Raw genomic sequence first — 12411 nt, 5'->3', positions numbered from 1 at the left:
CTTAAATGGGTGAAAGCAATTCCTCGGTAAAAACAAACATGCTTGGAACTTTAAACTAGTTTAACCAAGCTATTAAATGGTAGAAAAACTATAAAAACAAATAAATTATTCAAAAGGGCTTGTTTACAACAATGGATTACGAGTTATACCGTTGTTTCCAATAACTGAAGGCATTTGCGATTCTACATCAAAAACAACCATACTTAAAAATTAGCACTAGTTTAACTACACAGTTAAAAAAAAAGTGTGTCATTTCGAGTTAATTCGGTACATTTTTAGCAACAATTTAAAGTTTTCAATTTGATTTTCATGAAATTGTGATTTAGCGACTATTCTAGTTAACCTGTACCATTTATTTATTTATTTACGAGGGTTCGCAATAGCAGAGATTATATAAACCATTAGGGCGCCGGCGTTTTTGAAAAAAAATCCCATGCAGGGCCGCTGGATTCGAACCCGGGACCTTTACCTTACAGCGATGAGCGCGTGTCAACGCCTAGACCGTTGCGGCCACCGACGTCCCCCTTTATTTGTTGATATTCGTTAAACAATCATCGATAAAACCGATTTAGGTAATGTCTTGCACTATTAAAAAGGTGGGATTGTAACTTTTTAAATTCGGGTTAAATGATCAATTTCTTATTTGTTTTTGTAGTATGTTTTTTGTCTAATTTTTCTTTCCACAATTTATGATATCGAAAATGTTAGATGTAACTTCCGTTGTTCGCCAACGAGTCTCGAGTTATTAAATCATTCTTATGAAAAAAATGTAAAGTTACATCTTTACATTTCTTTTTGGGTTTGTATTGTAGTACAAATAAACTTAAGTTTACTACGCAGAATGTAAAATGTTCACTGTTAAAAAATTTGTCTAACAATTTCAAGCAACCAATCAACTGCATACTGCTAGTTTGGAGTCAAATGAGTAATAAATTATTTTACTTAGTTGTTTAATTATTTAAGTTTTTTGGTTCAGATTCCTTCTTTATTAATGCCGCTGATATAGCTGATGTGTTATTCAGCTATATGTCAACGAACAATTACAACAAAATATTTAAAAAGTTCCAAGCCTCGCAAAAACCGAACTACATGTTACATTAAGATGTTCCATTGTTCTTTAAATCTGAGTTCTAGACCCGAAATGGATTTTCTCATAAACGGTTTAATTAAAGAGCACGGCTTTATATCATGTAAATAATTGTTGAATTTGTTGAGTTTGCTTTCATTAATCACTTTGAGAAGGATTGTTAATCAAAAGGGAGATTTAATTTACAAAAATATGTCAGGCAAAATAAGGCAAATAGGACGAGGTCATCGATAAGCTTTTAACAAAACAATTCTAAACAGGGACTTCCTCTTTTGTATCATTTCTCTTATTAATAATTGTATTTAAATCTAAAACGATTTGAAATTTAACGGGTTTTGATTTAAAAAAATGATATGATCGTTTTTATTTATTTACCTTAACCAAAATTCAGCGTCAAGAAGCCAATCGCTGTTCGTTTGTGCTGGAAGACCTCTTCCCCTATAGAAAAGTTCTCCGTCCATGTCCAAAACGTTGAGTTTGTTTGGGAGGAAATCTAACATTTTCGAATGAAAATGAACATTCCTCGTTATAACAAGGGCTTCCTTTATATTCTTGAAAATCAAATGCATCATAGATCGATTCCAAATTATTATAATTCTTACATACGCACTCGGCATTTCTGTTTGGCTATTTTCATTATTTTATTATCCCACGGAAGGTAGGCCCTCTTGATTTTGGGTGTAAGGAATATCACCCATGACGGGATCCAGTTTTCATTTTTCTCGTAGGCTCTTTTCATAATCAATTCGGTCACTTCTCCAGCTGGAACAGAAAATATACGTGTATAATATTTTCATGAAGTGGGAAAACAAATTTTCGGCCTAATAATGAACAAAGTATTTTGTTTAAAATATATTATTTAGTGATTATTTGGAGACGGTGTGATGCAGTCTTGTGTGATGTAGGTTCAGAAAAACATTTTCTTTATGGTGCATAATATCATTAATTTTCGGTTACTAAATACTACACATATATTATGTAGGCTGATAAGTGTCTTTTTACACTAATCTCAAGTTAGTGTAGTTAATAGTTAAAAATCTAGCTGAACTTGAGAGTTACAATCTATTGATGAATCTGAACTTTTTGTGAAAATGTTTTTTTTTAATGATGTTTTCTTATATTTCGACCACAACAGTTTAACTTATGATTTTTCCTTCTGGAAAAAAAAAACAGTTTTTATCCACAACGTTTCCGATTTATTTTAATCTTTCCTCAGGTGAGTTAACGACTATACACGGAACAAATATTTCTTACATTTTTAGATCAACATGGTTATCATTGTTTCTTCACTACTTACAATGGTTAAAACAGTGGTCGTCAATCATTAATATTTTATAACAGTTTATTTCAAAAAAGAGCCAGTGTGGTACATGTTCAGACTCCGAACAAACGTTTTAATATTTTGAAGCTGACTAGACTCTTATCACAACCTCTCATGCGCGTTTCAACCTCTTATCACAGATCAACGAATTAACATTTTAAAAAACCACTCAACAGTTAAAATTACATTTTGCTTAAAAATCCACTTTTAAACAACAATTTTTATTTACTTATTTAGAAATCGTGAGATGCGGTCTGGTGTGATGTAGGTTTCAGAAAAATATTTTCTTTATCGTGCCAACGTTTCGATCTTTATTGAGATCATCTTCAGGGCCTGGGATTTACAAACATTGTTTACATAGAACAATTACATTTTGGATGTGGAAAAGTGAATTTATACAATGCAAAATATATTTTTTATGTATTCAATCAAAGTATTTTTACTCACTCAAAGTGTTTGTCTTCTGTGTCAGTATAGAAAAGACATTTTTGTATAAGGCGTCGGCTTCTTTGAGGTGAAAAGAGCCGACGAAGGGAAAAAATATGTTGGTAATGGTTCGGCCAGATTATTCTTTCAGGATTATATAGAAAGGGATAAATAGGAAAAGGAAAGCTAGATTGTTGGGAAATTAGACTATGTGAAAAATATTTGATGTGTGGAATGTAATGTGATGATATAGGTATGTTATCTGTATTGAATTTGATTAATGATATTGGCGTAGCTGCGACTGAGTTTACATGTATCTGTTCTGTAATTGATGCTGTGTTTATCTCTGTTGATATAAACCATTTCTAAGAAATTACGTTTATGTTTGTTTTGTTCTGTGTGTAATACTTTTGGATTTTTGAAGTCGAAATTGTGTTGGTGGTCAAGATGGTGGGTAGTGAGTGCTGTAGGATTTTGCTTAGTTTTTTTGCAATCGTAGATATGTTGCTTTACTCTCTTGTGCAGAACGCTAATCCAAATCGTAAATAATGTCCTACCAGTTTGACTTTCGACGATAGCACTCTATGACTCTATGATTCACGAGGTTTCCCGAATCACCAGTCATTAAACAAACCCTTGAAAGAGTACTATTATCTGAAGGCTTTTCGAAAAAAAAACGTTTAAACCTGGACCTAAAAATTGTAGTCTCCAGATAACCCTACATATGTGGTGATTAGTGACCGTTAATCGATAATTATTCAGAAATCGTGAGATGCGGTCTGGTGTGATGTAGGTTTCAGAAAAACATTTTCTTTATCGTGCCAACGTTTCGATCTTTATTGAGATCATCTTCAGGGCTCAAAGTGTTTGTCTTCTGTGTAATTGTGCAATGTAATAATTAAAATCCCAATATTTCTAGCATGTTTTGTGAGGGTATAAGGAGGAAGTGGCACCAACGTGTCCACTCTCAACACGACACGCAAGAATGGCACAATTACACAGAAGACGAACACTTTGAACCCTGAAGATGATCTCAATAAAGATCGAAACGTTGGCACGATAAAGAAAATGTTTTTCTAAAACCTACATCACACCAGACCGCATCTCACGATTTCTGAATAATTATACATAACCCTACACTTGATCAGACCTGACTCATTTAAATATTGTACAGAACCACAGTTGGGAATATTGTTCCAATCACCTTTCTTAAAAATTGGCGCAATGCAGGATTCATTCAAATTTCTAGTATGATTACCAAGTCCAAACCCGATAGGAAGGACATTAATGGCCTCATGGGAACCAGAAAATTTTAGTGTATATTGGGTGTTTGAATCATTTTAATTATCGGAAATGGGCAATAGGAAAAAAATCCATTCGTTGAAATTGAAATTATGCGGTACCGAATGCACTGTTGTATTTGAATGTGGAGAATCGAAAATCTCTGTTGGGCAGGATTTTTGTATTGTGTTATATTTAAATCATATCCTGTTGTTTTTCGAAAACGGTAGTTGTTTTGTAGTTCTACATCTGATGAAATTAGAATCATATATTAAAATTTATGACCAACTAATTGCTCAACGTAATACTTTAACAGCATTAAATTATAACTGTACGTTATAAAAGGAATAATTTTATCTGACACCAATTAAATTTAAAAAGAGATCAAACTAGATTATTCAAAAGAAAAAGAAGCAAAGGGCTTAATAGTTCATTAATTACAATGCGATTACTGTCTCTGTCTGCCCTGAGGTGCTTACTAAGTTTAGAAGATAAGATTTTTTTTTATCAAAGTGTGAAAGGTGGACGATAATCAACTTTTAATAAATCCAAGTTTTATTTAAAAATAGATCCAAGATAGATAACACTAAAAATAACTACAATTGACTGCTTTTATGAGAGAAAAAAATTGTACAAAAAGAAAGTAGACAACACAATGCCTAAAAACTGGCCAGAATTTGTTGATAATATAATTTCCATGAAGATTATAACTCGATTTCAAAACTCGTACTGTTACAATAGAGATAAGAACAAATTTCCTACGTTTTGTTTCTCGAATCAGAGGTTATTGTACTAAAAGGTCTACTAGTTGCATTGTTCCCGGCAATGTATTAGATAGGAGGCCGCTTGAATTAATAATTAATTAATTAATTCAATGGTATAAAGGTAATGTTTCTAGCCAGAAATGCCATTGTCTTCACGTGTGAGCCGTTTGTGTAGGTAACTGAAATGTTACTTCCACCCAAGGCCCTTTTGCCTCTGTGAAAATCCCCCCTGTGGCTTTCATCTCTACTTTAGTGCCACTCGAGGGTTAGCTAAGTGACACTGGGTTATTGTCTGGCACAGTGTCCTATCTGCATATGCATACCCTCATCTAGTATAGCCTTAATTAGCGTTCAGCTTTCAACACATCGTACACATATAAATATACATTTACATCAGTTATATATTGGCACCTTGTTGACATAATGCGAATATGTGTTTAGGGTCGTAAGATCGTAAATTTTACTGCATATTCCCGCTAAAACTAACATCCGCATAACCAATGGGAGTGCAAGGAAATTACAATTTGTTTTTGCTTTTTCTTTACAAACATTATTATAGTTTGCTATACAAAATACTTCGAAATAAGGACTTTTATACACTATGGCAGCAATTGTAAATAACAGCCAAGACTTAGCTTTTGTTACTTTTGTCATAAAAATGGAACTGAATAGCCGAAAAGAAAATGGTTGTTTTTATGCAAAGAGCACAGATAATACTAACTGGAGAACCGACAAATGAACTCTCCACTTCAGACGTCACACCCACAGGATGAAGCATCGAATTAAAGAAAAACTCAGCCATTGAGAAAAATAGGCGCATTCATTATCAAAAACACTATCGATTCAGTGAGAATATGTGTTGTGTTTGAAATAAAACTGAAGAGTTACTCAAAATAATGCAAACCCTTTTCATGCGTACATTAATATTTTTATTTTTGCAAGCTATAAAACAGTACAAAAACCGTACCTGAAGCAGCATAATGAACTGATCACACATTGTATGCATAAAAAAAAGAAGAGAAAAACTAATCTAATTAATTGGTATGCGATGTTTGTCCATCCTAGCTTAATAAATGAGCCAACTTTCCTCTTTCTACGATTAATTAAGGTTTTTAGTTGAGATAAAAAAGTCAATGGCACGAGCGGGATTCGAACCCACGATCTTCGGCTAGATACGCCGCTGCTCTACCACCTGAGCTATCGTGACCTCGATCCACTCGGACACCAACTTCCTATCTCAACCCCACCTCTTTCTGTTATCTATTTTGGCGGTTTCGTAGGGTACGCGTCATGTTAGGGGGATAATTGTTGCTGAGGAAAAAATGAGAAGGACTTTATGCTGGCTTGGCACCTGTCAGCTACCTGAAGCAAGGCTGACTATTGCTATGCACTATTACTATGCAATATAAAAAAATTGTATTGATCAAATTTCAAATAACGTGTCAGGTTCACAATTGAGTCTGGTTAAAATACCTATCCTTGCAAACTATGGACAAAATAATAGTTACCTAAACAGAAGCAATTCAAAATAAACCATAAGAATGAGAATGTAGAAAATAATACGACATAAAAAATTTATAAACATTATTAGCTATTAAAAACATTATTTTATCATAAACCATAAAGAATACCACAATGATAATTTATTTTGTTTTTACAAAATAATAAATATCTTATAAAAGGATATTTTACTTAAAGGAAAAACATACCGAGTCATTATTTATAAACTACTCCCCTTTATTTCTTTTGTTTGGAAATAATTTCAAAAAATATGACTGGTATTTACATAAATTTTTAAGTAGAATCTGACTCTGAAGTCAAAATTTTTTTTCAACGTACGGTACGTCCCCAGGGCTGAGCAACTTTTTATTCAATTGGGAAGGTATCATTTTGAATACGGAATAAAATTCTACGACTTTCTTTAAGACGATTTTACTTCAGGCACTTTTCTCGTTGAATTTGTCGTTAAAGAGTCTTTAAGATTTTAAAAAAAAAGTTCAAATTTTATATATCTCAATCATTTACGTCCTAGTAATTTTAAGTCAATTACTAATTCAATTACTTTCTAGTAACTTGATTAGGTTAATCCTAGTAAATTAAATTTTCAAAATGGGCACCAACTATCCCCATACAAAGCCAAATTCTAATATGGAAATCATTTCGTACTTCACGGAAAGTATCTGCGAATTAGAGTCATCCCAATATCGGCAATTGTGGCGATTCAATTCTTTGGCTTATAACTACACACTGAATAATTGCTCTGAGCTGATTCAATGTTTATTCACAAACCAAAGAATTGAATCGTCACAATTGCCGATATTGGGATGACTCTAATTCGCAGATACTTTCCGTGAAGTACGAAATGAATTCCATAATAGGATTTTGCTTTGTATGGAAATTGGTAGTGCCCATTTTGAAAAGGTTACTAGGAAGAAATTGACTTAGTAATGAACATAAAGTTAATATTAGGAGGTAAATAAATGACGATTGAGATAAATAAAATTTAAACTTTTTTTAAACCTTAATAACTCTTAAACAACATACTCTACAAGAAAAGTGCCCAAAGTAAACTCTTTAAAAAAAGTTCGTAGAATTTAATTTCGTATTCAAAAAGATATCTTCTCATTTGAAAAAAAAATTGCTTAGCTCTGGGGACTTACCGCAGGTTGAAGAAAAATTTGGACTTTAGATTCAGATTCTACTTAAAAAATTATGTGGTGTTTAGTGACCGTTTGTTAATGATTATTCGGAGATCGTGAGATGCGGTCTGGTGTGACGTAGGTTTTAGCAATTTATTGTGCCTACGTTTCGATCTTTATTGAGATCATCTTCAGGGCTCAGAGTGTTTGTTTTCCGTGTAAACGTGTCATTTTTGTCTGTCGTGTTGAGAGTGTCACATAATGAGACATCTACACCGAAAACAAACACATTGAGCCCTGAAGATAATCTCAATAAAGAGCGAAACCTTGGTACGATATCGAAAATGTTTTTAAAAACCTACGTCACAACAGACTGCATCTCACGATCTCCGAATAATTAAAAAATTATGTAAAGACTAGGCCTATTTTTTATATTATTTCCAAACAAAAGAAATAAAAGGGTGAGGAAGTTTATAAATAATCACCTGGTATAAAAGAGGAAAATTTATATTAAAAGATAAATTATTTAGAGCGAAATTTTCTTATTGTGGAAGCAACAATCGAATCATACAAACCGTTAAAGTTTTTATAAATGTTTCATTATTTGTGACAATTAATAGAAATCTGAAAATTTTAGTCCCTCGATCAAAGTTAAAACAAACAAAGTCCTTTCTATTGACCGTGAACTAGAATTGACCAATAAATTTGTAAATCGGTCAGTAAATCAATCAACGGCTAATAAAGATCCACGGCTTCTTCGCATCTAACAAAGGACGTGGTCAGATGATAGTGGATATTGAAGAATAGGGCGGTTTTTGCGCTTGACAATTACTAGTTGCCAGGGCGCACTTGGGCAATCTCAAACCAAACCGCAGCAGAAACCGCACGGCCCTTCACACTCTGGTAATTGGTTCTACAAACTAGTCAAGGGCGGTGGGATGGAAGCGTTGAATTAATTTTTGCAACACCAAAGTTCAGAAAGCTCGACGTTTAGCATTATTACTCTCGGTGACACATTCAATTAGTATCTAAAAAGTTTACTTAAAATGTCTTAAGTTTTGTCTACATGTGGAACTCAAGTGTCAACTGATAAACCGCCTTTTAGGTTTTATACGTCAGAATATATTTAATCGTAAAAGCTAAAATATAGTTCGATACTGAGTGATGATGAAGTGGTATGATTATATCTACGCTATGGACGTACCGAGGTTGTCCAGTGGACCGGATGCGGATGGGTTGAACTTTTCCGCATAAGCATCCAAAGTCGGAAATAAAGCGTCGATGCATAATTCCTGCAGAGACGAGCAGACGGTTTTCGGACGACCCATCGCGAGGCCTGACTTAACACGACTTTACTTTGCCCGGTTTATTCAACGTACCGTGCCAACCACGCCCAGACACAGCGGGTCAAGGATCAAATCGTTAAAATACGCCCCCCGGCGATACAATTTCGTGTCTGTAAATTTCACAATATATAACACAAACTATCTTCTATTTGTTTTTAATCATATTTTTATTCTTCATTATTTATAGGACATCTTGCAGTTAAACTATCCATAAAATGAAAAAAATGACCACAAAAACGAAAAGAAACTCTTAGGAATGTTCAGACTGGTGAGAAGGCGAAATAAAATAAAGGGTGAAGGTTATTTGCAAAGATTTGGTTTTATTTGTTTTTTTTTTTCGATTTATTTTGTACTAACTGGAATCCGCTCTTCTATTTCTTTATGCATAGTAGACAGAAACCTCTTTTAATAAAGAGTAAGTGTTTTTACCATAAATGTTAACAATACTATTATTATTCATGTATAAATTTATCTTTCCGCATTAAAATTAAAGGCAGAGAAATTTAAAATTAATTATTTATTACATCCTACTAGTTAATTAAAATTTTTACTCTTTTTTATTTAACAAGGAGAAAAAATGATAAAAATTATTTATAGAGAAACTGTACGAATTTAAATTATTTTTTAAAATCAATATCAAAATTGGCCAATATTATTATGTATCTCCGTTGGAAATAAGCTTTTAGCGGACTTATTTAAATTGTAGTGTTTTTACATAAGTTTTAATTCAAAACAGATAGATTGATATGTGAATACTTTTAATTACAAAATGATTGAACAGGAATTAAAACAGGATTGTAACCTTCTGATCAAGTACGGATATATTTTTACCATTTACTTCCACCGATTTCATATTTCGTGTTTAATGGCCGAAATCGTAGATTTTGTTTGATAAAGCTGCTTCCGTATTTTCTCCATTCAGTAAGTTAAATACCTTTAATTAAAGTAGATTACCAAAAGTTTCAAAATACACTCAAAGACAAACAATCGGACCCTCGTATTACTTTAAACTATATGCGTTTTTATTGTTATATTAATTAGAACGTCGCCGAGAATCCACCGATTACACGACATTTGAAAGATGGCAAAAAGGAGGGAAAACTCAAAAGGTGGGGTTGAGCTGGGAAGTTACTGTCCGAGTGGGTCGAGGTAACGATAGCACAGGTGGTAGAGCAGCGGCGTATCTAGCCGAAGATCGTGGGTTCGAATCCCGCTCGTGCCAATGACTTTTTTATCTCAACTAAAAACCTTAATTAATTGTAAAATATTAATTGGTCAAGCGGACCACGAAATTAGTGAAATTAATTACAACAACATATTTTAATGTTTACCAAATTAAACGATACCAGAAACAAGTTTTAACAAAAATTATTTCATTATGATCGTCTGAAATAAAATTGATCAAAATATTGGAAAATCTTTTAGTGATAGATTAAAATTTAACTAAAATTTTATTACCTAGTTTTAAACTTAATAACCTGTATTATCTCCTCTGGTCTCGCGAAGGGGCTTAGTTCTCCTACGCAGCGAGTAAATAAGCGATCGGGTTTCGACTTGTGAAACTGAATACCATTCTTCAACATGAGCGATTTGAAGCTCTTCAACGGTTGTTGGAGGCGGCGAATGATGTCTAACCCGTCTCTTTATCATGTACCATAAGTTTTCTATAGAATTCTTGCCAGGAGAACGTGCTGGCCAATTCACGGCAGTAATCCCCCTTCATCATCCAAGTAATGGATGACAACTCTAGATACGTGCGGTCGAGAATTATCATGCATTAACACGACGTTATCCTTAATTAAGCGAATGGGACCACAACTTCAAGAAGAGCATCCCTAATATTCTTTAGAGCAGTCAAAGGTCCATTCTGTATATTTTTTATTAATAAATTTGTTTATTAAAACTGGTCCAACGAGACCACTTATTAATTTTATAATCGTCAATTTAGTAATAAGTACACTTTAGTCCTCTCATTAGTATCATAGTTTGTGTAGTCGAGTACACCCTATCACATTTTACGGAACTACTAAGAAGTGCTGACTGTAGAAGGCGGCGGGAATCTGTATTCAGGTGGCTTTTAAGATGTATGTGTTATAAGCATACCGTGTGGTCTCAGTGTACGACTATTTTTGTGTATTTCTATGTTATTGCAAACATCCCAAAGAGTATTTACCATAATTCGTAGAACGTTTTGGAACCGTTGTGTTATGACTGTAATGCTTCGTTTGGCACATCCCCAAAGTAGTATATCATATATCCACATTGTATATCATATATATATATATATNTATATATATATATATATGTATGTACGTATATATATACTTAAAGATTAATTAATTAAAAAGAATTTATTTGGTCAATCGCACCACGAAACCTATTCGATCTATTTACATAGGTTTTTATATGTGATTAAAAATCATTGTTTAATTTTTTATTGATAGCCTTGAATTTGTTCCCAGCAACCAAATAAAGTTAACGATATATGAAATTTAGTTCTTTCTTTTTCGTTTTGATGTGTTTCCAAATTATTTTTTTATGTATTGTCATGCGTAAATGTTCAACTGAAATTTTGGATGGAACTACTTTACCCCTGAGGACAACTGGCTCGTCCACAATTTTCTATTTGTGAAATTTACATGTACGGATTTCTGATCGTTTTTGTGTTTTTTTTTTTGGCCTTCCATATATCTGCTCAGACATTTTGGCTCCTGAAAGGTTAAAATTATACCAGTTTTCTTTATTTCTAAACTAAAGAGTGTAAAAGGATTAATAAAACTCCATATAGATAAACGACAAGTTATTTAATGTTTTGTTTACGTTTTAAGTCAGCTATTAATCTTTATACATAGTTATTGCGGAAAAAGAACAATTAAACAAAAGTTCCGAATTTTATTTTTATTTATTATATATATATAATTACTAATAATAATATATAATAATATATTACTTTTAATGATAAAGCATAATAATAATTGTGATTATTTCAAATTTTATATATTCACTCAGGATTTTTATAGTTTTAGACTGATTTTTGGTTTTTAATTTAATGGTAAAATTAGTATCTTTCTAATTGTTGTTAGAGTTTTAATTGTATTGTTATAAATTTGAGTTGTGTTTAATACTATAGAAACGGCTTAAAATGCCATCACAAACAAACCACTATTTCTGTTTTGTACTTTTTACGACTTTACTCAAAATATTGTAATATTTATTACCAAAGTGTAATTTCTTCATCATCTTTCATTCATTATGGATAACTCTTAATTCAGTTGGTATTTATCGTGAATACACTTGGAAAAATCATGATTGTGTCAATGAGAGATGCCTCAAATAGTGCCTAATAAGAGATTATTCGGACATCTAGAGATGCGTTCTGGTGTTAGATTTTCTTATGACCACCTCACGACGGAATTGCGCTCATTATGTTTGTATGTGTGTTTCAACAGCGCCAACAAAGATTATTCGGAGATCGTGAGATGCGGTCTGGTGTGCCGTAGGTTTTAGAAAAACATTTTCTATATCGTGCCAACGTTTCGATATTTAT

The 12411-nt window shown here is 32.7% G+C and overlaps 1 protein-coding gene across 1 annotated transcript; it reads right to left on the bottom strand.

Annotated features, from left to right (window-relative positions):
- Positions 1–1462: 1462 nt before the first annotated feature.
- LOC112126940 lies at positions 1463–8919 on the bottom strand (the record flags this gene model as incomplete). The annotated part of the gene is made up of 3 exons (XM_024226976.1): positions 8723–8919; positions 1698–1849; positions 1463–1638 (listed from the first exon to the last, which is right to left on the bottom strand). Coding segments are annotated over exons 1-3 (452 nt in total), but the record flags the coding sequence as incomplete, so codon positions are not given.
- Between the last annotated feature and the right edge of the window lie 3492 nt (positions 8920–12411).

The sequence above is a fragment of the Cimex lectularius genome, unplaced genomic scaffold, assembly GCF_000648675.2.
Source record: "Cimex lectularius strain Harlan isolate CLEC.00 unplaced genomic scaffold, Clec_2.1 scaffold149, whole genome shotgun sequence".
In the NCBI taxonomy this organism is placed as follows: Eukaryota; Metazoa; Arthropoda; class Insecta; order Hemiptera; family Cimicidae; genus Cimex; species Cimex lectularius.
This window is presented reverse-complemented; position numbering and strand designations above follow the sequence as displayed.